The sequence below is a fragment of the Taurulus bubalis genome, assembly GCF_910589615.1.
Source record: "Taurulus bubalis genome assembly, chromosome: 19".
In the NCBI taxonomy this organism is placed as follows: Eukaryota; Metazoa; Chordata; class Actinopteri; order Perciformes; family Cottidae; genus Taurulus; species Taurulus bubalis.
In genome coordinates this window covers 17,424,767-17,450,248 of record NC_136607.1, presented here as the reverse complement: position 1 = coordinate 17,450,248, position 25,482 = coordinate 17,424,767, and the positions used below count along the sequence as shown (strand labels likewise).

Sequence of the window (25,482 nt, the reverse complement as noted above, 5' to 3'; positions counted from 1 at the left end):
TTCTGTACTCTAATCCAACTCTGTGACGAGTGGGTTCAGTGCAAAGAGGGCATGAACAAAGTTACAGCTCCTTACGGTCATCATTTAACATCTTTAACTCTAAACCGTAAAAAAAAGTCCTGCAGGGGTTTTGATATGCCCGTAAATCCACAAAACTCCTCTTCTCTAAGCCGCCTCCTCCAGCTGGACGTCTCCGTCGTCCTGTTGCCGGGCAGAAGACGCAGACGGATCCTGAGCCGCGCTCTTCCACAGAATCTCGCGAAGGGTTGAGGACATGTAATAAGGCCGTGCGGCCGAACCGCCATTGCGCTCCAGGTCTTCACCTTATTGTGTGTGTGTGTGTGTGTGTGTGTGTGTGTGTGTGTGTGTGTGTGTGTGTGTGTGAGAATTTGAACGTATTAATGGTTGGAAAATTAGTATTGAATTCAAGGTAATAAAACCCACACCCAGTCCAGTCTCTCTACAAATGTACTTGGTGAGAACGTCACCTTGGTATATCCTGCTCTCCTTCCTCCATGTTGGCCAGCGCCGTGTTGAACCGGTCTCTGAAAGACAGAAACCACAGTGAAAGCAGCAAATACAACTGCACGACGTCATTTGACACATTGACTCAAGCCTGTGCGAGCAGTCAAACTTACAGCAGCCATTTGATGCCGAAGAATATGGAGATGTCCTTCGCGATTTCGCCGAGGATGGATCCCGTAATGTCTTCTGCTTCGTGTCTGGAGACTGCTTGTATCCCGCTGCAGAGCAAACAGTTGATTTATGAAGACGCAGTAATACAAAAGTACTTTTCAACACTAAAATCAATGATTTTTTTAATTCTAGGACGGGAGAGAGAGACAATTAGCTGCATTTTAATTAAAAACCATAAAGTGCATCTTCAGGACACGAGGTATTACAACATACATAACAATTCAGAATCTTCAGCCATTTTTAAAACAGACTCAACAGCTTTCATGCACAAACAAAAAAGTCCAACAACTAAGAAGTAGTTTCAAAAAGACTCAAATGACCTAACTAACTGAGAATACACACTCACTGAATCTATGACAAACACTTTACTATGGAACAAGTCACTGTCTTGAGGAGCAGCTTTTCCACAAATTAAAAAGGATTCATATATACAAAATTAACTTTTCTTGTGATTACCTCATCATTAGGTAAATACTGAAAAACATTGTGCTTTACAGAAAAGTAAGCAGCACTCAATTCTCCTCACGACCCGAGTTTTTTCCTGTCATGCAGGCAGCGCCATCAGTTGTGAATTTTATATTCAGTAGACCGTTTAATGTAATTATCCTAAAAACCCCATTGTCTCCCCCATATCAGGATGGTTTGACCCAACCTGGCACACCCTGCTAAAAAAACATGGAGGGACGAGTGCAAAACAACACTGCTGCATAAAAAAGTCCCTTCAAAATAAAACCACAGGATGAAAAATAAATTATTTTCCTTTTTGCCCAGGAAAAGGCCCATGACCCACTGAAAACAGGTCCGCGATCCACAAGTTGAGAATCACTGCAGTAAATTACACACGGGTGAATGCTGCGGTCAAGTGAGCCCACATCCGCCGAGTGAGCCTCAGTTGCAATTCTAAATGCACCTCTATTCAAGGTGTTACGGTACGGGGGCCAGCTCAATTTCACAATATTCAAACAGCTATAAAAACAGATCCATAGACTTGTATATCAAAATTCCACTGCAGTCTTGTTCAAGGGGACCTCTGCTATGTCCATGGCCTCCAAATATTACTGTACAGTTTGAGAAAATTGAATTCAAAGTCTGCTTGAATTTCATAATAATATTCACAATTCCCCAATATTCAAACAGCTATAAAAACATATCCTTAGGTTTGTATATTGAAATTCCACTGCAGTACTGTTCAGGGTGACCTCCGCTATGCCCATTAAGACGACATATAATATTACGTAAACATTATCGAATTGATTGTCGAAATTGAGAATCGATACATTAAGCTTAATGGAAGCGTTTGTCTTTAGTCATTTTGTACAAAGACACATTAATATTAATAGTTATATTGTTAGGGTTCAGCTTTGGCTGGGCCCAAGCGCAGACAGGGACGTCAAGGTAGGGTGACGGAATGGACTTTATTTACAAACACAGGTGATTTGGGTAATGCATGTTGAGCGGTGAAGTGACGGGGCGAGATGACGTGCAGGTGCTGTAAGCCACACCCACGGCACGCACAAACACACACGTAACGCACACACACACAACGCACAAACACGTAACAGACCAACAGGAGACACATGGAAAAACCCCAAAAGGACCGGACTATATCTAAAAAGAGCCCAAAAACCACAAGAAACACTGTTTGCCCATTTTCACGCAACGGCCTCGACGTGACCCGAAAGACGCGCCTACTTTGAGCTAACCGCTATCTGAGAGAAAGCTGTTGTAACTCCTCCATACATGATGCAATCTTCCCAATACTCCTCATACATGATGCTGGTCCAGGCCTGAGTACATGTACATGAAGAAATGTTGAGATTGTCACAGCGCCAACTAGAGTAAAAATGAAATCAGCCAAACAGCATCGGATTTACTTCTAATTTCGCAGCTTTAATTGCTATACATTCACTTAGGCTTAGGGGGTTAGGGTTAACCCTAACACTTACCATCAGCTTTCACGCACGGCAGCAGCTCGGCATCCTCCTGCTGCAGGGGGCAGCTTGGCTGCCAGCAGAGCCAGCTCCTTCTGCAGCAGGACATTTCTTTTTTATCCTTCCGTATGTGCCGGCTCAGCGTTTCAATGGTGCCGCTGCTTACGGCCATCCGTCGCTTTGTACTGGAATGACAAAAAACAAATGTACATATCATTCAAAACACATGAATGCAGATTTTAGGAGATTTAATTGAGAGACTTGGAATAAAACACATCAAGCAACTGATATCATATTCAGATGAACACTAACGACACAAATCCACCACATGTAATACTCACGGTGACCAATTGAAGGGCCTGTCTCACGGCCTCCACGTCTGGGTGGTCGAACGTCGGCAGACTCGAAGGACTCTCCATGTTGCTACAACAGTACACAATAAATCCACAACACACAGCATTAATTCTGATATAATTGGGTATGAACCCAGATCACAGGCAAAACCACACTACATACCAAATCTACAACAAAAACCGTTCATGAAATAAAATTGACTGCTTTACGATTAGCTAGTTCATTTGCATTAGCAGTTGAACTAAAACACTTAATTTGCCACAATATAATTTTTTACAACAGCAATATAAAATCAAGACACTCCATTTACTTACACGTTGTTCTAGGACAGGGGAGAGAGGCAATAACTGCGACTTGGACTGGATTGTGTTGAGCTGGGCGATGAAAACTATGGCCACCATCTCGTAAAGGGCGGACCCGTCCATGTTGACGGTGATGGGCAGCATCAAGCGGGCGATTCGGGGGTCGATCTTGTTTCCCTTCACGCAGCATTGCATGGTGATCGGCAGCGTTGCGGAGCTTTGAGACACGGCGCACAAGTTCTCGTTGCACGGATCATACAAGAGCAATCGCACACATCAAATACCTCCTTTTTTCCATGTTAGCTGCTTCACAATAAGGCAGCTTTAATGATACAGGTGTTCTTTGGAAAGCGTCTGGTGAATAAACACAATGCAAGCCTAAGACAACTAGAAGCACAGCCTCAAATATCCTCTCACCTGGAGGAGATGAGCATTGCACTTAATAAGGCAGGGCCCACCCCTTTAATGACGCGCCATGGGCTACGTCTCACCATCAGGAAATACAGTGCCGGTAGAACTAGGATGCCATGGATTAGGAGTCTGAAACACACAGTTCAATACACAATGAATACCGACACCAATGACATGAAATTAGCAGAAGGCTTCAAGGCCCATTTGGTGTTCTGGCCCAAAGGAGAGCGTACCCGGTGACAACCGTAGAGATAAACTTTGCCAGTGTTTGGACCGTACCCCATTTGGTGATCTCAATGACGTTACCGGCAATTATGGACATCAGTCCAAATGGCAAGTAGCTGGAGAATCGACACAAAAAGAAAAGAAGGGGGGACTTCAATAACTTATGCAACATTTGGGACAGTAGTCTGATTACAATATTACTCCAAAAGAAACCGGTCTGGTTTCTCTCATCTGGGAAAAGGGGGGAAATCAAATATGATTGGGAATAAATATGGTTGGAAATGCAATGATTATCTAAAACACTAACTCACATTATTTTAACGTTAACTACGGTAGAAGAGGGAAATAGACTTTTGGTTTTAATAGACACTCGTCGGAAGAAAGTTTTTGAAGTCATAGAGGTTTCACTGTATGGAGGAGTTACAGCTTTCTCTCAGATAGCGGTTAGCGCAAAGTAGGCGCGTCTTTCGGTCCACGTCACGTCGAGGCCGTTGCGTGAAAATGAGAAAAAAGCACAACCTATAATCACGAGAGACTTGAGATCACTTTAGAACAGAAATTAAGTCGATTGCATAAAAATCGTAGGAGTAGTATTTGGCGTAAATGCAAATATATGCTAATATTAGCATAAATGGGCCGAAAATGCCAAATTGGCCGAAGTACTGTAGCGCCCCCCTATTGTTCAAATTGGACGCCTGATTTATTAATCATCAATATTAGCGTTCCGTACAACGGCGTCGCGCAGGCGTATTTGCCGCTTTCAAAGCACACTGTGGTTTCCGTCTTTCAGAGACCGGTTCAACACGGTTGTCAATGTGTTGGGCAACTGCATCGGCGTGGCGATCGTCCAGCACCTCTGCAAAAAGGAGCTGGACGCCATGGAGGAAGAAGAGCAGGCTGGGCAGAGGTGACATTCTCACTCAGTACATTTATAGAGATTTTCCAGCATTTTTTTTCAGGCTTTAGAAAAAAAGTCGATAAGAGAAAGGTTTCAAGGAATTTTTCCTTTTTAAGGATTAAAGGTACAAGAATAATCAAACAACTTCTGTTTACTCTAGATTGCTTTTATTCAAGCTACAACATGTGCCGGCAGGGGAAAAGTCGTAAAACGTGATTCAGACTGTACCAACCTTCCTCTAACGTAAAGAAAAAATGCTGGAAATGTAAACACACCGAGCGATCACCCAAAGGCCGTTCCACACTATAGTGCCATCGTGGTTTACGGGAACAAATGGCGCCACTCGTGTCCCGCCGCCGCCGCAGCTCTTATGGTCTTTACACATCTGACATCACCAATTCACACGTCTGTAATTTACTGCAGTGATTCTCAACTGGTGGATCGCGGACCCGTTTTCAGTGGGTCATGGGCCTTTTCCTGGGCAAAAAAGAAAGAAAGAAAAAAAATATTTTTCATCCTGTGGTTTTATTTTGAAGGGACTTTTTTTATGCAGCAGAGTGTTGTTTTGCACTTGTCCCTCCATGTTTTCAGCAGGGACAAGTCCCCCAAAAAGCAGTCCAAAGTGGAATAATAAAAATCCTGGCAATTTCAATAGGGTCCTACTCGGACTGACTGCGTCAGTCGCTCGGACCCTAATTAATCCTATTCCCAGCTCTAGGAAGTGTGTGTGTGTGTGTGTGTGTGTGTGTGTGTGTGTGTGTGTGTGTGTGTGTGTGTGTGTGTGTGTGTGTGTGTGGTTACCAGTGACACATGATCTGCTACTGATGATTGCCATGTTGTGGACAGTTGTTGATATAAGCAGCACTTAAGTGCACAGATCCTTCTTTCCAATTTCATTGTGAAAAATACATTTTATGGCCCAATTTATTGATTGGTGAATTGATAATTAAACCACTTGTTACTGGCAGCTCTAAAATACACGCCCTTTTCGTAAATCTGAAGTGGGAAAGTGACAATCTGCAGATGACAATGTGCTAATTAACTAATGTAAAGGATTGATTGGTGACTGTTAACTAGTTGAATGTAGTTGTTCTGTAGTAAATGAGCTGAATGTGCTAAAACATTGGTAGAAGAACGTGCATGTTTATTACCAGTATATATTTAGCCTTTATGATTTGCTGAAAGTTTGTGCCAGACCAGTTTGCACATGAGGACAACGTTTGCCCGGATACAACCTGTTGACTTTAAGTAAAACCCTCCCCGACTCCTCCAGTCCTTCGTTTCCCACATAGTATCCCCGTCACACTGCAAGACAGACACACACAGGTGCGAGATTGACATTTTCGTAGTATGGAGGAGTCACATAAAGCAGATTTGTATTATACAAAATGCTGAAGATAAATAAAAAGAGCATGTACATTAGCCAATAAATGTGTGTTATTAGGAGAAATAATTATAAACATGCTATTTATTCATTTTATTGGCCTTGCTAGTTCACTGTCTAAGCCTAATATGGGATTTATTTGATCCCTTATGACTAAAAAAACTAACTAAACACTTATGCTACTAACAGACGGGATCATGACATTGGATATAGGCTACCAGCAAAACATTATATTTAGACGTGGCTAAAAAACACACAAAAACAGAAGCCTTCTATACATGCTGATGCATTTTCATACAGTTCACTACACGCTACAACTAATTAACCCACATTAACCTATGTATTGTATGTGCCAAATGCAAGGCCTCGGCCAGTGTGAACAGATGACACAACAACCTCCCTGCATGCTGCACATGCTTCAGATGAAACACTGGAGGACCAGGTTTCTATTTCAAGATTACGCTGAGCATGAAGACTCAGCTGGAGAACGCCCGGCGTCGAATGTGATCAACAGAGCAGCGCTGAGTCGTGGTGAGAGGGGTCGAGAGCAGATTCATCAAGATATTAAAAACAATGGATGCTTGGACAGAAGACGTGTCGCGGGCGGATGTGGACTCTGAGATGAGAGCGATGACACCTGAAGATATCACTGGACTAAACCTGGAGGCCGGAGATGAAGTGGAGATCCTTAGAAACAGGTAGAGATGAGTCCTCCTTCATATTAAAAAGTTGGCTGTGTAATGAGGTTTGCTTTATAGTTTCACTCGGAACAAATCCCCAATTACTCAGAGGCAACGGTAGATTTTACCAAAATAAATTGGATCCATTCCCGTATGAAATTAAATTCCATTAGTGCCACTGACCTGTCTGAGTGCTTGAGTGCATACATATATAGTTGCCAGTTTATCGGGTACACCTAAGATTAATGCAGACTAATGCAAACATAAATCCTCCCTTAATGGAGTTATAATGTTCTTTTTTTAAAAACTATTTTAGAGAGGTGTTGATTCAACTTTAAGATCATTTTGGAGGTGATTCTGTTGAATTGTATTACACAGATAGGTGTATGTCGGTTAAATCCAATACAGTTCAACCTCCAAAATGACCATTATGACGAATCAACACTCTCTAAAATAGTTTTTTGTAAACCAAACAAGGGAGGATTCATTCCAAAACTGTTATGCGACTGCATTCGTTTTAGTTTGGTGTCCCGAACAAACTTGCAACTTGTGCTTGTGGGCTTAGTGTGTGAAAGGCTGTGTATGGAGAACATCCTCAATTCAATTACATGTTTATTCATGCAGCCCAATATCCCAAATCTGCCTCTGAGGGATTCACAATCTGTCCTCTGCTCTGAAATCAAACTGCCACGTGATACTTTAGCATGATAATCATCACGAGAGTATCAAAATAATTACATTTCTAATGTAAAGATATTTTTGCAGCGAGCTTGAAAACCACATTTGAGTCTGTTATCTGATTGGTCGACCAGAGCGACCTTGAATTCCAATACACTGCTGCCGTGTTGTTTCCCTGCCTTCAGTTTACGCGAGGCCGTCCACGATGACAACGTCCGGCCCAAGATGCAGTGCCTGATGATGGACTCCTCCTTTTCCATGGTCACCATGCAAGGCGAGGACAGCGGGATCGCGTGGGAGACGACGCCCAGCCGCTGCGCCACGCCGTGGGGGTCCGAAGCCGGAAACCCCGGCGTGGATCTCGGCTGTGCCACGCCGGGGTCTATGCCGGCGGGGAAGATCATCTTCGTCATGGACGAGGAGCTGATTTCCAGACGGAAGAAAACTAAAGAGAGGGTTAATCAGAAGAGCAAAGCAGAAAGACAACGAGAGGTCCTCGGAGAAAGTTCTGAGAACGTCTCAGGCCGGCCGGAGTTAGTAGAAGTCTCGCAGCCCAATGTGAAACACGAGGAAGGAGACGAGGAGGAAGCGCACGATTCTCTGGGGGATAAAGAGCAGCGGCTATTCAGCTTGGTCTCCGAGGGCTCTGAAATCCTCAACATTGTCGTTCCTCCAAAGCTGCCAACTGTGGATGAAGAGGAGAGCAAAGAAATGGTCGACAACCTTTCGTATCTGGAGGACAGCCTCGTTCCCAAAGCCAGCGAGGAGACTCACGATAACGAGCTGGCGTACACAGGATCAGACGCAGCGAGAGGGGACCAGGTCGAGCCCTCACCTTCCGTAGGTACAAGGGCGATGGATCCACCGGGCGCTCCGGTGGCCAGGCCTGCGGGCAGAGGAGCTGCCGGCAACCTGGACTACTTCGAGGCCTTCGCCCTGGTTGATGCCCAGGCTCCTGGAAGTCCTGCTGTGATCGCACAGGGACAGGTGGGGCAAGAGGCGAGGGTTGTCCCCGGGATCCAGGACACCGAGAACCCTGTGCATTCTGAAAACAACACCACCGCCACAACAACGACTGTGGATAACGACAAGTCAGACACACTGAGTCTGGTGGAAATCACCAGCGAGCTTCTGGATGAAGTCTTCTACGGCGGCACGGGCAGCTACTCTGTGAAACCTCTGGACAAAGACGACGGACGCGGTGCGCCCTGCAAGTTGCCTTCAAAACCCAGCGGTTCCACTTTGTTTGGAAGCCAAGAGGACATCCTGACTCCGATCTTTCTGCCGGACGGACCTCCCAAAATTATCGACCAAATTTTGCTGGAGGAGCCCAAAGCCATGGCTTTCCTTTACACCGACCTGTACGAGGAAGCGGTCGGCAGTCGGAAGATAGAAGAGGACACGGAAAGCGTGACGTCCGAGACGTCCTTCCACAGCAGGCAATCAGACCGGGAGGCACGAGGATATTTAGAGAAATACGTCCTCATAGATGAGACTCCTGCGCAGGAAGTGGAGCCGTCTGACAAAGATAAATCCCCGGAGGAAGGCCCTCGGGTACTGGTCAAAGATCTGTATGATTTTTGCGATTTGCCTTCCGCGCCTGAAAAAGGTGAGATGCCAAATTCCGAGGAGGAAATCACAGACTTCTTCAGGTCCAGTGACAACTCTTCTCCGTGTGATGTAGATCCTTTCCCCCAATCTCTTCAAGAGGACGAACTCCAAACAACCACAAAAACTAAAGTCAAAACAAGCAAAAACGTCTCTATCAAGGTAGAAAACGTGGCTAAGATCCCAGTGGATACACTTGCCGTCTCGAGCTTCGAGTTTCTCTCGGAAGAGCCCGACTGGGGAAGTGCAGACAATCTGGACGAGAAAGATGTCGGCACAGATCAGGAATTGCGGAAGCAAGATTCGAACACGCAAAAGCCGGTTGCCCCTCCGAGAAGAAAGGCCACATCCTCTCCTAAGGCATGTCTGGACCTCACACCTTTGACTCCGGTTGACGTTATTCTGCAGGAAAAGGAAGAGGCCGGTGGAAAGGAGCAGAGGGCGGAGGAGAAAGAGACGGCGTCACCAGCAGAGGCTGCCGAGGAGGGAGATGGAGAGGAAACGACGCAGCCCCTCTGCAATGTTGCTCTACTTCAAAACGCCTTGGCTGCTGCAATGGAGTCCCCAGAAACGGAAAGTGCAGCCGCCGTCAGACACACAAAACCAGCTGCAGCTCACGAGAGAGACGCTGAAACGGTTGAAGAAATGGAAACAAGTGAGAGTGAAGCGACAACAAAACAAACTGAACCAGAAGTAGATGTTAAGTCACCAGAATTGGCTAAAACAGAGGTTCATCCAGATAAACCAGGCGATAGTTCAGCCGATCCAGCTAAAGACAAAGGACAGTGTGTAATACTTTAGGTGAGCTACTGTGTTTAACAAGTTTGTTGTCAAGTGCCTTGCTGATGTGTCTTCAAGGTCTTAGAATCACAGTAGAATTAGACTGCAATCAACCGATGGAAATTCTTTAAACTTCATATTTTCAAAGTGCCAAATAGTCTGTAGTTTTTATAATTTGCATCCGGCTGTACTCATACTCCATGAAGTCAAAGATCTTTTCATCCAGTCTCTGCGGCGGTCTGAGCGGTTGGTGCATGAATCATAGTGTGTTTGAAGGAAGATGTTTGGGTCACGAGTGTGAATAAAAAAGGGTGAGAGTGCACATGTCGGTGTCGGTGTGACTTTAGTGCAGATCTTCAGCTATAAATAAGGCTCTCTGGCTGCTAACCTGACACCTTGTCTCAACTTGGAGTCGGTGAACTCTCTTGTAAACAGTCAAAAAAGTGTTATATGTGCAAACATGATTCATGAACTTAATGTTTTCCAAAACGCCATAATTACAATTATTGCAAACTTTAAATTAAAACTTAAAAAAAGAGAGGAAAGTCACAGATATTAATACAAACATACACAAATGTCATAAATAAAATGTACACTAAAGTAAAGGTGCAGTACAAGTTGTTTTGGTAGACAAAGGGTTGTGTTAAAAGGCTTTTGGGACCTTTTATCACCAGTTTAGATGTACAGTCTGGCGACATCAAGTGCTACAAATGAGCATTTCCCAATTTTATGACTTTTTTTAAATCCTTCACTTTCTCCTCCACACCGACAGGTGGCAGCTGTGAGTTAATGGCTTAGAAATACAGTCGATAGAAACACGGTAGATCGAACAGATATGCACTTGCTCCTCCACACCGACAGGTGGCAGCTGTGAGTTAATGGCTTAAAAAAATACAGTCGATAGAACCACAGTAGATAGAACACATATGCTTATTGACACGGCTAATTAACCATAATTTAATAACCACTAATTTCCCCCAACAAAATTAATTAATGCGTGAACATAATAAGTTCAACACAAACAAGACAACTCCCAGTTTTCTTTTTTTTGGTCAGTTTAACCGGTTCGCGGTGTTTCTAGCTGCTGTATTTCTATGAATACATATATTTGTATCAGTTAGCAATGGACCATGTCCCCAGCTTTTGCCCGTCGGTCTCTTCGGAAGAAAACGGAGCCGACACCGGCGACAGCTCGTCGACGGAGGACAGTGGACTGGTCGACGCGTTCGGCGACCTGGCGGCGCTCCCGGTCGAGGTCGGCGAGAGAAGACCGACGTGTTTGCTGTGCCGGTGAGCTGAATTCAAGTGACGCTAATGCTAGCTAGCTGACAAGATAGTGCGGTTGGACACTTCTCCTCTTCCTCGAATAACTGGCATGCTTTAATGAGGGAACAGAATAATGTTGCAGAAAAAGCTCAAGACCAGCTGAAACTGGGGGCTGTAGGCTGGGAAGTAACGGGGGAATCACAGCTTCACTTCTTCAACTTTCCTCCCATGTAGTCGCCCTCAGAAGGTGTGTCTCTGTCCTTTTCTACCGACACAACCCATGGAGGTCTCCACGTGCCTGTACGTAGTGCAGCATCCTGCAGAGGTGAGTTATTATCGTGTGTCACATATGGCACTGCATGCTCAACGCTTCTAAGTGCACATAAAACCAGTTTTCTTTGCTGTAATCATTCTTCCTGTTCATCAAAAACAAACAAACCCAAAAGGCCACTGACGCTTTGGCACCGTGGGTTTGGGTTTTACGCAGGCAAAATAATGCATTGTCCATGCAGGATTCTGTGTTTCTTATGATTCATTTCACAAAACAAGCAAACAAACAAAGGAACTCATATTGCTTCCTCTCCTGCTCTGGTAAAAAACAACAACAACATAGGCCTACACAGGTGCATGCTGGTCCTGTACCTGCCTACTGCTACAGATATAACCCCAGGTGCCCACGGTGTTACCCAATGAACAAACTCAAAAAAGTATACCTAGACAACAAAAAATAGTTAAACTAAACAAAAAAACTATCAAAAGTAAAAGCTAACATCATATAAATAGCTCCTACACTGGGTATTGAGAGACCTATAATTCAGATTTGATCTGCATACAGAGCCATGCCACTTTTCATACATATCTATAGTACTTAGAAGGGATCTGTGTATATTTTTGGATTATACCGTGTTGATATGTTATGCCTGCACCCTTCCTTTTTTATAATTGTATTGTTAGATTCATACAAGCACTAAATCATCTTTATTGTGGGGAGTTATTTACACGGTTGATATGAATCTAATTTAAATAAGCTGCATTAACACAAAGGTGTTTTTTTGTTTTGTTTATTTTGCCTGAATGAAGAATGCCAAACGTTGTGTGTCCCAAACCAGTCAAGTAAAATGCAAACAGGACAGCTGATTATGACCGACCGTTCTAACCTCCAGTGTGCTTTCAGGAGAGCAGAGTTCTTCGCACAGTGCCGCTACTCGCTGCTTGTTTGCCGCAAGGAAAATGCAATGTCATAGTCGGAAGGAGATTCAATGAGGAAAAGTGAGCTGTATTTCTTGTTTTCACCCTGATTACACAACACTGTTGTCACGGATTTCTCTTGATAACTTTACTTTTTTGTCTCCCATTCTTTTTTCCTCTCAGGCACCCAGAGCTGGCAGCGGTGTGCCGGGACAGCCGTACCTTGATCCTGTACCCAGGTCCCAATTCCCAGAACCTGGAGGAGTTGGTGCAATACCAAGAAGTAGGAGCGGTGAAGCATAATGTGATCATCATAGACGGCACCTGGAGCCAGGCCAAAAACATGTTCCTCAAAAACAGCCTGTTCCACCTGCCCAAACAGGTGTGTGTGTGTTTAACTGTGTTGTCACTTAAAAGAGGACGGGAGAGATAATTAAGTTAATTTCGTCTTTGTGTCTTTGGCACAGCTGTCCTAAGCAAGATTCATACTTTAAAATTGCCTGAGTCACAACATTTAGCTGGAATAGAGCAGAGTGCCTTGTTCACCTGAGACCGTATACGTTCTCCCATCACACCCGTTGGTGGGAAAGCTGCTTCACCCACACAAAACGACTAATTTGAACTCAAAGCAACAATAAAAAGGTCTCTTAAATGTGGGCAAGTGAACACTGTGGACTTATCAGCCTTTTTTCTTTCCCCTCTGTTTTACTTTTTTTTTCAAGCTCATAAAGTTGTAATACTTACGATTTCAGGACTTTTTGATTTGACGACATCTGTGATTACTGGTGGGAACAACAAGTGCAGATTAACTCCACAGGGCTCAGAATTTTGTTGGTTGAAAACACTCGAGCAGCTTTTGTTTTCGTCAGAAAAACAGCGGAAGATTAACTGATGAATGTGTTTACAGCACAGTAAACAGACTCATGTTATTTTAATTAGGGAAGTTTCCAGCATGCTGTCACTTGCAGCTCTTAATCTAACTGTGGCTGCTGCCTCTTGTTCCATTACGCCCAGCAATATTAAATATTTCACAATAAAAGCCACCCTGTGTTTTGCCAGTTAAACGTCTTTAATGTGAGGCAGCAGGAAACATTTGGTTTGCATGAGCAGTAACTTGATTCAACAGTGAGGCTGAAATCAATTAGATTTAATTTAATTTAATCTGAATAATGACTTCCTGAGTCCTTTCTACATGTGAAGGCAATATGAATCCAGCACAGTAATGGCTGCCACTAACAATGAAAACTACTATATAGAGAGGTAATTACTGACTGTAGATACATTAAATGGTATTAAAAAAAACAAGGTTTAATTTCATGAAAATGATGAGTGTCATAATATCTCATCTTTAAAAGCAATTGCCTATTATATGTTGGTGAAGAGAGAAGGCCCCACTTGCATCACTAATGTACCTCTGCTTTTGGTCTATCAGGTGCAGCTCAATAGGACTCTTTCCAGTCAGTACGTGATCCGCACACAACCCTCCAACATCTGTCTGTCCACACTGGAATGCGCTGCTGTCGCCCTGTCCGTCTTGGAGCGGAACGACGACATCCAAGAGGTGACGTGATGCTTTTTTGGCCACTTTTGGGGCAGCATAAACAATCTGTTGACACGACGCTGACACATTTGTATCATCAAAGTGATGTGGTGAAGTACACGGAGCAACATAAGCCTTCGTTTGAAGTCAGTATGTGTCCACTTGATGAGTGCAAGTCCAATATTCACTCTGTTTTGGTCTCCACCAACTCCCAAGAAGAAAAAAAAGGCTTTTTAAGCTGCTCTATGCTTCACTATGTTCAGCAGCTAATTGCTATCTTTGAAAACGGCTGCCTCTTTTTTGGACATCTGATGAGAGTTGAAGGATGTAAAAACAAAACAATCAGCTGAAAAGACCCTAAAATGCTTCATTGAGCTGAGAAGAACTGCAGGTTCATTACTACGAGTGACCATTTTCCTATACACAAATATGTAGTAATTTTGAAATATTTAATAAGTGTGACATCACTAAAGCCAAAGTACCAGATATGTACAGTACATAGACATTTCTTCCGCATAAAACAAAGGTTGCAGTGTAAAATATATAAGGGTTTTGTACTTTTACCACTATCCAGGTTCTGCTGAGGCCCCTGAAAGCCCTGTGCTCCTTCCAGCTGCAGCACGGCGCTCAGGTTCACCACAGCAAGGAGCATCTACTGAAGAACGGCATGTACGACAAACCCATGCCCAAGAACAAACGCAAGATAAAGAGGATGGAGAAACTCGTCACCGACCACAACGTCTGCCCGAGATGAGGCAGTGACTGAGCGGAGAAGCTCGACTCGTCCCTGTATGTCTTTCACGCTGCACAGGACTGTTTCATCAGAGCAGCATGTGACGGCATTGGGGCACAGACACGGAAACCACTGGACTTTTTTGGGAGTTTATTTTATATATAATTGCTGGTGAATGTAATTTATGTATTTGTTCTTAATTAAAAAGGAATTAATGACAAATTTAGGTTGTAGTTTAAATATCAAGATGTGACAATAAATCAGTTTGAATTGTTTTAAAAACAAATTACATCGTTCCTCACTGCGTTTTGTAAACACTGTGGTGGTTCTGTTTGGATTAACTTTACCCATCTGGACGGGGTAACAGAGGTTTTTAGCTAAATCTTTATTCAGATGTTACAAAATAGAAACTACACATAAAACATGTGATACTCCAAGAAACTACCACACAAACGCATTACAGCAGGAAAGAAAGGGAGATTTGTGTTTTACTGTATGTGAGCTCTTTCCAATATACAGTACGGTTATATTTATAAGATATTTTACAAGTTGTTTTTTTAGATATTATACAGAAGGAATTAAAGTAAATCTGACTGGACATGGTTGTGTATAATACAATACAATGTTCATGTTCTTCTTTTTTTATGTCTCACTGTGTCAATTTTGCCATTTGGAAAAGCTAAGAACTGAATTAGCGGGTTATATCTTCAAAAACAATGTTGTCATGTTATAACTTGAACTTAAAAATTGCAAAGCAGGCAGGTAAAGTGTATTTCATATGTAAGCATGATAGATTCATGGGGTTTGCTCATGCGCTTAGTGCCACTTTTCAACTTGTACATGTGTTTACGGATCAAAATATAGCTAGAATTAATAAGAAGAAAACAAGTTACCTCCTGTGAAGAATAATTAAACACTGTCAGCTTGCTATGCTGTTCTTTGAAAGAAGCTCTGGGTCACATGTGGCAGCAAAGACCACATTTCACACATTAGATGGTAAAGTGCGATTTCTCTTCCAAATATAATTTCCGGTAACGTGGAAAATATTTTTAAGCGTATAGAAAACAAAATATATGCAGTAGTGAGACCTCAAAGGGAGCAAAATATGTGCTGTTTGTGCATATATAATGATACATGTAATACTTTTACAGGTATGAGTTGCATATATACAGCTGAAAAAAGTGCATGTCCGTGCATGTTTGGTCTGGTTAAATGCATTTTAGGGGTAAAGGAAAGTCACATGTACAAGACCACGTATTTCATGTTTTTTCTGTGTGTCTCCGTCTACGATATTCTTAATCGAGATTAAATGGTGTGGTGATACATGGCACAATGCAGAATAAATAGAATATACTGTTAAAATAAGTACATAAATTAAGGAAAGAACAGGAGATAATCAAATGAAGACATATCATATAATAATATAATAAAAGTACAGCTCTTATCTTTCTTGGGAAACAGAAAAAAAGGGGATTTTTTTGGTGAACACACAAGAGAGAAACGTCAGTATTTTGTAACCCGTCTTGATGTTGCCTTTGGCTGAATCGCTTGCGCATGCGTATTTCGTCTCGGCTCCAGTCGCTCCGCCATCTTTGTCGGCGGCCCCATTGTTCACTCAGCGGCGGTTAAGCAGTTCACACTGCGCAATAGAATAACTTGACGGGTGTTACAGGCAGCTGCCCCGCGACAGTCGTGGACTTTCTCTCAGGGTTGCGACTTGTTCTCGGCCAGCAAGTTAAACAGAATGGACGATGACCAGCCTAAAACCCTGTAAGTGTGTGCGTGCGCGCGCGCGTCTGCGTTGCCGCTAGCATAACCGCTCGTAGTCGTCACGTAGCTCGGTTAGCAGATGCAGCGTATTATCCCCGAAAACGGAAATATTTGGACGTTTAACTCAATTATAAATCCAGCAAATGTGGGATGTGTTGAACCGAATTGCCTCGGTGATAACTAAACGCACCGTAAAGAGCTAACATGTGGTGAATTCGCCTCAGCCGTTAACTAATTCCAGAAATAGCTCAAATTAACGCTTCGGTTCGCACTGCTCGCCAAAGAAAATAGCATTTTTTTATTGAAATAAATACGGCTTGATGTGTTATAGTGTGTGCCGAATTAAACGGTGACTTGCACGGATTGGCCACATGTGAAAAGCTGCTCTCCACGGTCAGTAAGTCTGACGATGGGCAGGAGAACACTGGACTGGTTTGTTTTTTCCACGGAGTTTGGTGTGCCGTCACCTCCACAACGCTGGGCGATAGGATCATCAATGCACAGGCCTATTGACGAATCATTTGAATGGGTCGTTTTGATACCAGTAACCCTCGTTAAATATTACCAAACGCTGATGTTAATTTAGTTTAGAAAACGGTGTATTTTAATTGTCACCTAAGATTAACTTTAATCTATTTAAAGCCAGCAGTATTGAATGACGAGGTCAGGAGGCAGATATTTTAATGGTGGTATCTGTCCCGAGTTGCTCTATGTTTCTTTTATTATAATATATTATTATAATCATTTGCCATAAACGGTCTGGAGACGTTTGCAACACTAAAGGTGGATTTGAAATCTGATTACTGCCGGATGCTGGTATCTTTCTTTTTTTATTGTGCATGTGTGTTGTTTTGGCATTTACACATACGTCAGTCTCAATAATATTATTTAATGGGAATATGGATTTGTAAGATGCTAACCTTAAAACACTAGAGGCAAATGTACAAACTTAACAGCATTGTAATCAGGCAGGTGAAGCCATTTATTGTATGGAGGCAAACCACCACTTTACCTGGTGATCTAAGTATGTGTGTAAACTAATACAATCTAAAAACACTGCCTGGACCCAGATTTACTGGTTAATTGCCTCAGGAACAAGTTAACATAATGTTTATATATATATATATATATATATATATATATCTCAATTGTACAAGATGTCACATTTATCCATCACAATACTGTCTTTTGTCCATTGTAGGTATGTGGGGAATCTGTCCCGGGACGTGACAGAGGCCCTCATCTTGGAGTTGTTTGGCCAGATTGGACCCTGCAAAAGCTGCAAAATGATAGTAGATGTGAGTTTGTGTCATCTCCCTCCTCCTTGCTTGAGAAGATGCTTGGATTACACCAGGCGCCTTTGGCAGTACAATCCAAGGACAACCATTGTACAACCCATGGGAATTCATAAATCAATATATTGCTCCCCAACCTTGGGGTCTGCTTTAGTCGCTCACTCACCTTTTCTGAATGATCATCATGTTGATGCACAACAATTCCTCCAGAGTCCAGGATTGTTTTGCAGCGTTCACCATCCTACTTTTTCCATACCCTGTTTTTTGTATTTATTAGCGCTTATCAAATAACAGCAAAGGCCAAAGTTAATTGTGATGTTTAATCTTCATTTAAGTAAATTAACCTGGAGTTTCGCCCACACGCTCTTTAACGCCAACCAACTAAACTCCTGTTTCCAGGATAATTGAAATGCTCATTTATGCTGAAGCTGCCATTTTACTCACAAATGCTCAATCAGCACTGCGCAGGGCCAACTCTCATAAGAGAAGGAAGGAAGCCGAACTTTACAATCTCCAGGCAAGGGGGAATCCTGTTGAGTCCTGTTTTGACCTCTCACTTTAATCCCAAATGATGTCATCATATTTGCTAAAACATGTGTAATGGCCACAGTGACTATAAAGTCCAACATAGTCTGCCACAGCAGACATATCTGCTCTGTAAATTACCGTTTGAGGAAAACGACAACAATCAGAAACCAAAAAGGAGACATTCTATATATTTTCTTTGACTGACGATGGTGTATAATATTTATGTTTCTTGTCCACTCCAGACGGCAGGTCATGATCCGTACTGCTTTGTGGAGTTCTATGAGTATAGACATGCCACTGCCACAATCGCAGCCATGAATGGTCGGAAAATACTGGGTAAGGTAAGCAATCATATCTCCTGGGTGAGTCAACTATGGCGAGGCTGGGTGGGCTTGGTTGAAATGAAGCAACTGGAAAAACTTGTATCTTTTTAGAGCTCATCTTACTTCCTTGTTCCTGCTCCACTTCATTCTAATTCCCCTGCGCACGTTATCCTTCTGTGCTCAACCAGAAATGACCGCGGTGGGAACACCAGCAACTCTAATGTTTCTGCTGTGAATTCAAAAAAATCATCATGTCTTAATACTCAACTGTGTGAGCTTTTTGTTATTCATTGAAATAGTTTCTTGCTTTCTTGTGGCATTAACACAAGTCAGTAGATACAAAAGCCATGATGGATTCAAAGTAATTGGATTTTAACGATGAGATTATTAAAGTGTATTCTGTCCTTTTCTGTGTTTATCCCTCTCATAGTTGTAGGTTTAGGAGGCAAAAAGATGGTGTTACTTTTTTGTATTCCTCTAAATAGAGGGAAGCAAATTCATTATAGGACGTTTAACAACTTTCAGACTGATGCAGTTTAATCAATTTTGCCACCTTTTGTGATTTATTTGAGACGCTTTCTTAAATATGTCTTAAATATTGACATTGCATCATACTTTTTACTGAACAATATTATAAATTCATTTTCAAGTCTTCTGATCATGAAGTCTGTTTTGCATCCTAGGGCCTTTTTTATATAAAGTAAATAAATGCTAATATTGACTTTCTATAAAAAATTGAAAAATATCAAAAACAATGTCACACAAGCAGATTTTGTCCAAATATCCACAGGCTGGAGCCAGTGATATTTTACTTTATATAAAAATAATAATGTTAGGTGGATACAGAATACTTTTTTTTTTTTTTTTTTAGAGTTTGGACATTTGACCAATTAGGTTATAAAAGGCCTTTTTTTTTTATCTCCAAAAGGCTAGAGCATTATATGACATTAAAATCATACCTAATCAACTGATAACCTACATTGTGTGTTAACACAGGTGTAAACAAGGTGTTGTTTAAATACCTATTGTCCCTTAATGCATCATTCTGTCTGTTTTGAATTAAGATTGTTTTGAATTAAGATCATGTTGACTGATAGCTTTAACATGGCCTTGCTGTGTAATCATGCTCCATGTCTTTGATCTCCTTGAATTGATGCTCTTCTGTCCCCTCACGTCTTTACTGCTGTGTTCTTTTGCAAAGTTATTACCACGTAGAATCCACATAAGAGCAACTTGAAGACAAATACATTCAGTTGAAAATATTTTATCCTCAACAGGTATTGAAGGACCATTTGAGGAGTATAACAAGTTCGTAAAAATCACTTGTTTGTAAGTCCCTTGTTATTTGGACCTTACTTCCTACAGTTTTGCTCCAAATTTTTACTTGACTGAGACTGAAATGTTCCTGATTATGAAGGTGAAATCTTGATATCCCTTTTATCTTCTCCACTGTGTTTTGCTGTTTTTATTAACTAATGCAAAGGTATGTAAAATGAGATAATAACAATGGATGAATCAGTTTGTCGTGGTGGTTTAAGAACCCACGTATGGCCCAGAGAGACCAGCTTATGAAAATATTCTCAATCACAAAATATAAACGTAAACTGGTGTGTGACAAAACCTCTAATCAAAGAGAAAGCATCTTCCTCCTTTATGCAAGTGTACTTCCCTTCTCACCTTTTCCCTCTTCCCTCCGCTCTCAACTGTCTCTCCTGCAGGAGGTCAAGGTCAACTGGGCCACGACGCCAACCAGCCAAAAGAAAGACACAAGTAGTAAGTAGTTCATCGAGGTTACTTGGTTTGTCCTTCAGGGTTTCAAGGTAGAAAATATGAGTACTTTCCAAATAGTACTCGGTATACAGGGGAGATAAAGTTGCTTTCCTTCAGTGCTACACTTATACACAATATTGTTTTGTATTTTTATTTGTTCTGTCTCATGCCAAACATCTGGCCCATCTCTCAGTTGATTCTTTTTCATAATGTGCACACTCTGGTAATACATAAAACAAATCCCAAAAACAAATAATTAAAATCATTATAAAGTACTTCAGTACAACAATAATATAGAGGATGTACAAAAGGGCAACAGGAGTTATGCCATTTTCTTAATTGTTTTAGTAAATAAAGTTATTCTGTCGTTTTTATCTTTGACACTCTGATATCATACTATCTGTGTTAAATAGTTGTTTGTGTGAACCGCACAGTGAATGTATGTTTTTGTTTTGTTTAGGTCACTTCCACGTCTTTGTTGGAGATTTAAGTCCTGAAATCACTACAGATGACATAAAAGCAGCGTTTGCTCCGTTTGGGAAAATATCGTAAGTGTATTTTCATGATCGTTATTTGTGTAGTTCTATATGTTTATTCTATATATTCTACATCCTTAGCGTACTTTAAATCCCTTCTTGAAACATTTTGGATGGATATTAAATAAACGAAAAGTGCTATATAGATATTATTTTGCTTAATGTCAACAAATCCTGTGAAAAGGTCAAAATGAGCATTGTGTTGGTTTGTTTCCCAATACTATCTTTGTCACTGCACAACAAGCCCTTTAGTTTGACGTTGTGAAAGAGTTACAAAAATAAAGTTTAAGTAATTCACCTATAAAAAAAGGTTATTTACTCAAACGGGAGGAAACAAACTCATTTGTCTGGGACTATTTTCAGCGGCAAATTAATCCACATTTGTTAGTTTAGTGAGTATTCATGGCAGCAAGTGAATGTGGGATTGAGTCAAAATAAACTACAGTGTTTACCTGTGGTCATAATGAAGGAACCCGTCATCTAGTGCACCAAGAACTACAGTGAAGTTCTCTGTGTTTTTAATGGAGCTCTATGGCGAAGAGGAAGAAGATGGATCTGGCTTTAATACACACAATACTTGTTGGTAGATGCATTCGTTGTTGGTTGTGGTCTTTTCAAGGGATTTGTTAACAAGCATTTAATTAATACAATAAACACACCACAAACCCTTCCATATGGCCAACTTTAAATTCCCCTAATGATAAATTCATTAAAACGCTATTATTGAGGCACTCTGTTGATAATTTCACATATATGTAGGAATTTCTCGACTGACTGTGTGTTACGTTTGTCCACAGGGATTGTCGAGTGGTGAAAGACATGGCCACAGGTAAATCTAAAGGCTATGGCTTTGTCTCCTTCTTCAACAAATGGGTAAGTGTGCCAGTAATGCCCATGTGTTAGAGGACTGAGGAAACATTAGCAGGCTCTGATTGTTAACGTAGTTGCGGCGCAGGGTTTACATACAGTGAGACGTTTGGTGTTCGTTGTCTGTGAGGAGTCTTGAGGAGGTTTGCCTGTTTCTCTCTCCATTATCAGGATGCAGAGAATGCCATACAGCAGATGGGAGGACAGTGGTTGGGAGGAAGGCAGATCAGGACCAACTGGGCAACAAGAAAGCCTGCCCCGAAAACTACAAATGAGAGTAAGTTCACTGTAATTTAATTAAAGAAGAAGAAATCAATGGTCTGCATCTCGGCTCTTCTACCTAATGTACTTTTAGATCACCTGAGAACACAAAATTACTGAATTTTCCATTGTATATTTCTCACGGGACTAATAAACACGTCACCATAGGCGCTCAAAGAATTAAATATACATTTTGAATTTAGCTCATACAGTCAGGGCGCATGTTTGTATTTTTTTATATTGTGAAAAAAGCTGACAAATTAAATAGAAACCTTCTCTAACTCTAATACTACTCTACTAATTTTAGCACCCAACACCAAGCAGCTATCCTTTGATGAGGTGGTAAACCAGTCCAGCCCCAGCAACTGCACAGTCTACTGCGGGGGAGTCACGACAGGCCTCACAGGTGAGTTTCTCAACAGAAGCCCAAGCGTCGGGTTTAGAAGCACTTCTTTCAATGCAGAATATTTATCGGTTTCATTTTCTTTGTAGAGCAAATCATGAGACAGACCTTCTCGCCTTTCGGCCAAATAATGGAAATCCGGGTTTTCCCAGACAAAGGCTACTCGTTTGTGAGGTAAGTTGACTTTCTGATGGACCTACAGTGAACTTTTTTAACGGTCACATGGGAGCTAGAGATGCACCGACTGGAATTTCCTTTGGCCGATTCTTTCAAGTCTGACTGATGTTATCCTTTTACTTTGTTATTGTCATCTAAGTCTTCTTCACTCACACCGCGTGTGTGTGTGTGGGGCTGTGTGTGGCTGTGTGCTGATGTGAAACTATCATGTCTGTAAATAAAAAAGGAACAAAAAAAGAAATACAAGTTTGTTCGGTGCATCTCTAATATGAACCTTGCGTTTGTGCTCTGCGTCTTGATATTAAACGGTCCAGCTCTTCTTCATGTGTGCAGGTTCAACTCCCATGAAGCAGCCGCTCATGCCATCGTGTCCGTCAATGGTACATCCATAGAGGGCTACGTTGTGAAGTGTTACTGGGGCAAAGAAACAACAGACATGGTTAGCCCCATCCAGCAGGTACAGATGCCCCAGGTATGAACAAAGGATGAGCCAACCCTGGGCTGTGTAGTTGATCATCTCCCTGTGGTGCAACGTGATAGTCTGCCTCTCTATAAATTATTATTCTGCATGTCAGCAGAACACGGTGAGCTTCGCAGCGCAGCCCTACAGCCAGTGGGGTCAGTGGTACAGCAACACAGCCGCCGCCCAGCAGATTGGCCAATATGTGCCCAACGGATGGCAGGTGCCGAGCTATGGCGTCTACGGACAGGGCTGGGATCAGCAGGGCTACAAGTGAGTGCTACAGATGACGCAGGATCAAAGGAACGGCTGTACCGAAAGCATTGTTTTCAATGTCTCGTTTTCAAGACTGTTGGTCTCTTGCTTTGCCGGTTGCGTCACCAAATAGGGTTTATGGGGTCGTATGGTTTGGTTCTCACTTTGCTTTGTGATAACGAGCCGCAGCAGGACGTTTACAGTTCTGACAATGGGACTATTTTGTGCTGCTGGCAAAGGTTTGCGGTGTAAATGGTTTTGCTAGATGTGCGTTAGTGACCAGGAGACAACAACCAAACATTTTTTCCCCCTTTTTTTGACACATGTTGTCTGTATCAGAAACTAACAGAATAGCTTTGAAGCCTACAGCCTTAGTTGCGGCTTAAAGCAGGTGTATAAATCCAGTTTTACTGGCCCCATGTACACTTACATTTAGCATATGCATATAAGCTCTTGTTGCTTCAAGTGGCAGAAGTAGTATTTGGATCTTTTTACTGACGTAAAAAAAGCAATACGACAGTGTAAAATGACTCTGGTACAAGTACTGCATTAAACCCAGTCGATCTAGTAAAATGCTGATTTATGTTTTGTATAAGCCAATATTCGGAATCTGCAAAGTAACAAGATGTCGTGCAGTAGAACTATGAAGTAGCAAGTAAAGTACCCCAAAATGGTGCTCATGCACAGTGCTTGAATACTTCTACTGGAAATGTCTCTGAATACAGTCTAAATGCAATGCGTTTTCATTTTCATTAATGTCCTAAATGCGGTGTTTCTGTCTGCCGTTCCAGTCATTTACATGCCGGTGCCGGATGGACAGGCGTGGGCGCTGTGAGCAACGGGGCCGTGCTGGAGCCGGGGCAGGGAGTCAACGGGGCCGTGCTCACCAACACGGCTGGCATGAGCACTGCCGGCTACCACACCCACTGATCACTGATCACAGTAGGCCTCTCTAAAGCCTCCAAGGGCCACAAGGATGATACTCTGCTGGGGGAAAGGAGGGCATTAGATGCGTTCTCTCTGTCACCACACAAGGTTATTCTGTTAGAGAAGCTGGTACGCCATTTTTTTTAAATCAACCTTTACCAGCCCATAACGTCACCCACTGCCCAAATCTGCAAGTGTAAAGAAAACGATCCACTCCAGAACACGTAAACACTGTCAAAAAACAGCTCGATGCTAACACACCTTGCATTCCTGGGCCCATTTTATTGTTTGGCGTATTTTTGTAATGCCTGCAGATAACTGGCCAAATGTAAATTATACGACCGTGTGTAGATTTTTCTAGCACAGCCACGTTTTTAATTTAAGAGGAACATCAATTAATTATAGTAAAAAAAACACCAAGTTTAGTTTTGTTTTCAGCCCTTCAGAGCCAAAGAGCAAGGGCCCGAATTTTATACCAATGTTTAGCAACCGTACAGGGAGGAGAGGCTACCAACTTTTCAAAAAGACAGCGCTCATTAATCCATAGTAAGTAATGCAATGTATTGAGTAAGGGGTGCGATTTAATGTTTCTTTCACTCAATTGGAACCTCTCGCTCTCACTTCTGTTCTGTCCACCCGTCACTAAAGTGAACAACAAGTCCGAGGCAGTTCTCAGGGTGTTGTCGAAGTCATTCTGTGAAACGTAGGAAATCACTGAGCAGACGAAGTAGGCAGGTTGAGCGGGGAACGTGGAAACCAGAAAACAATTACAATTCAGCGCTCCTACACTTTCATCTCCTGGGACGGACTGAACAGACTGACGAGAATCCTGTCTGTGGATAAGAAGTGCGTGTGTGCGTGTGTGTGCGTGTGTGCGCGCTTGTGTGTGTGCATGAACTGATGCTTTGACACACAAGAACAATGTCCAGTTCATCTTCCCTTGAAACAAAGGACTACGCCATCTTTTTTTTTTTTTTTTTTTTTTTTTTTGCAACAGATAAAATTGTCATTTTCTTTGTTTTTTGTTTTGAGCAACTTTAAAATGATATTGTATAAAGAGCTTTTGCCTTTTTCTTTTCTTTTTCTTTTCGCGTTTCATTTCGGGACTGTCTTATAAAGAAAATGTTGCAGTGACACCATCGAAGTCATGAGACCTTTTATGTTTGTTTATAAAACACTAAGTGGTTGTCAACTGTCAACTTTATTTTTAAAATTAGATTTTCAATATCTCAAATG

The 25,482-nt window shown here is 42.1% G+C and overlaps 3 protein-coding genes across 3 annotated transcripts; all 3 read left to right on the top strand.

The window, feature by feature from the left end:
• Positions 1-6,753: 6,753 nt before the first annotated feature.
• LOC306751462 (uncharacterized protein) lies at positions 6,754-10,269 on the top strand. Its single transcript, XM_079235031.1, has 2 exons — positions 6,754-6,899; positions 7,745-10,269. The coding sequence occupies exons 1-2, from the start codon at positions 6,775-6,777 to the stop codon at positions 9,966-9,968; spliced, it is 2,349 nt and encodes a 782-aa protein (XP_079091157.1). The 5' UTR covers positions 6,754-6,774; the 3' UTR covers positions 9,969-10,269.
• An 801-nt stretch (positions 10,270-11,070) lies between these two features.
• Positions 11,071-15,513, top strand: dtwd2 (DTW domain containing 2; the record flags this gene model as incomplete). Its single annotated transcript, XM_079235452.1, has 6 exons — positions 11,071-11,237; positions 11,448-11,538; positions 12,388-12,482; positions 12,585-12,783; positions 13,834-13,962; positions 14,516-15,513. The coding sequence occupies 6 exons, from the start codon at positions 11,071-11,073 to the stop codon at positions 14,693-14,695; spliced, it is 861 nt and encodes a 286-aa protein (XP_079091578.1). The 3' UTR covers positions 14,696-15,513.
• Positions 15,514-16,315: 802 nt separating this feature from the next.
• Positions 16,316-25,203, top strand: LOC306751482 (cytotoxic granule associated RNA binding protein TIA1-like). The gene is made up of 12 exons (XM_079235059.1): positions 16,316-16,444; positions 17,646-17,742; positions 18,510-18,608; positions 20,309-20,363; positions 20,821-20,908; positions 21,694-21,769; positions 21,935-22,040; positions 22,332-22,430; positions 22,517-22,601; positions 22,938-23,076; positions 23,180-23,337; positions 24,111-25,203. The coding sequence occupies exons 1-12, from the start codon at positions 16,419-16,421 to the stop codon at positions 24,247-24,249; spliced, it is 1,167 nt and encodes a 388-aa protein (XP_079091185.1). The 5' UTR covers positions 16,316-16,418; the 3' UTR covers positions 24,250-25,203.
• The last annotated feature ends 279 nt before the right edge of the window (positions 25,204-25,482 follow it).

Bases quoted from the DNA above. Each gene is read 5' to 3' on its own strand.
- LOC306751462 (XM_079235031.1), top strand. From the start codon at position 6,775: ATGGATGCTTGGACAGAAGACGTGTCGCGGGCGGATGTGGACTCTGAG. The intron at 6,900-7,744 runs GTAGAGATGAGT...CCCTGCCTTCAG, and splicing joins GTGGAGATCCTTAGAAACAG to TTTACGCGAGGCCGTCCACG.
- LOC306751482 (XM_079235059.1), top strand. From the start codon at position 16,419: ATGGACGATGACCAGCCTAAAACCCT. The intron at 18,609-20,308 runs GTAAGCAATCAT...TCTCTCCTGCAG, and splicing joins GTCGGAAAATACTGGGTAAG to GAGGTCAAGGTCAACTGGGC. The intron at 21,770-21,934 runs GTAAGTGTGCCA...CTCCATTATCAG, and splicing joins TCTCCTTCTTCAACAAATGG to GATGCAGAGAATGCCATACA.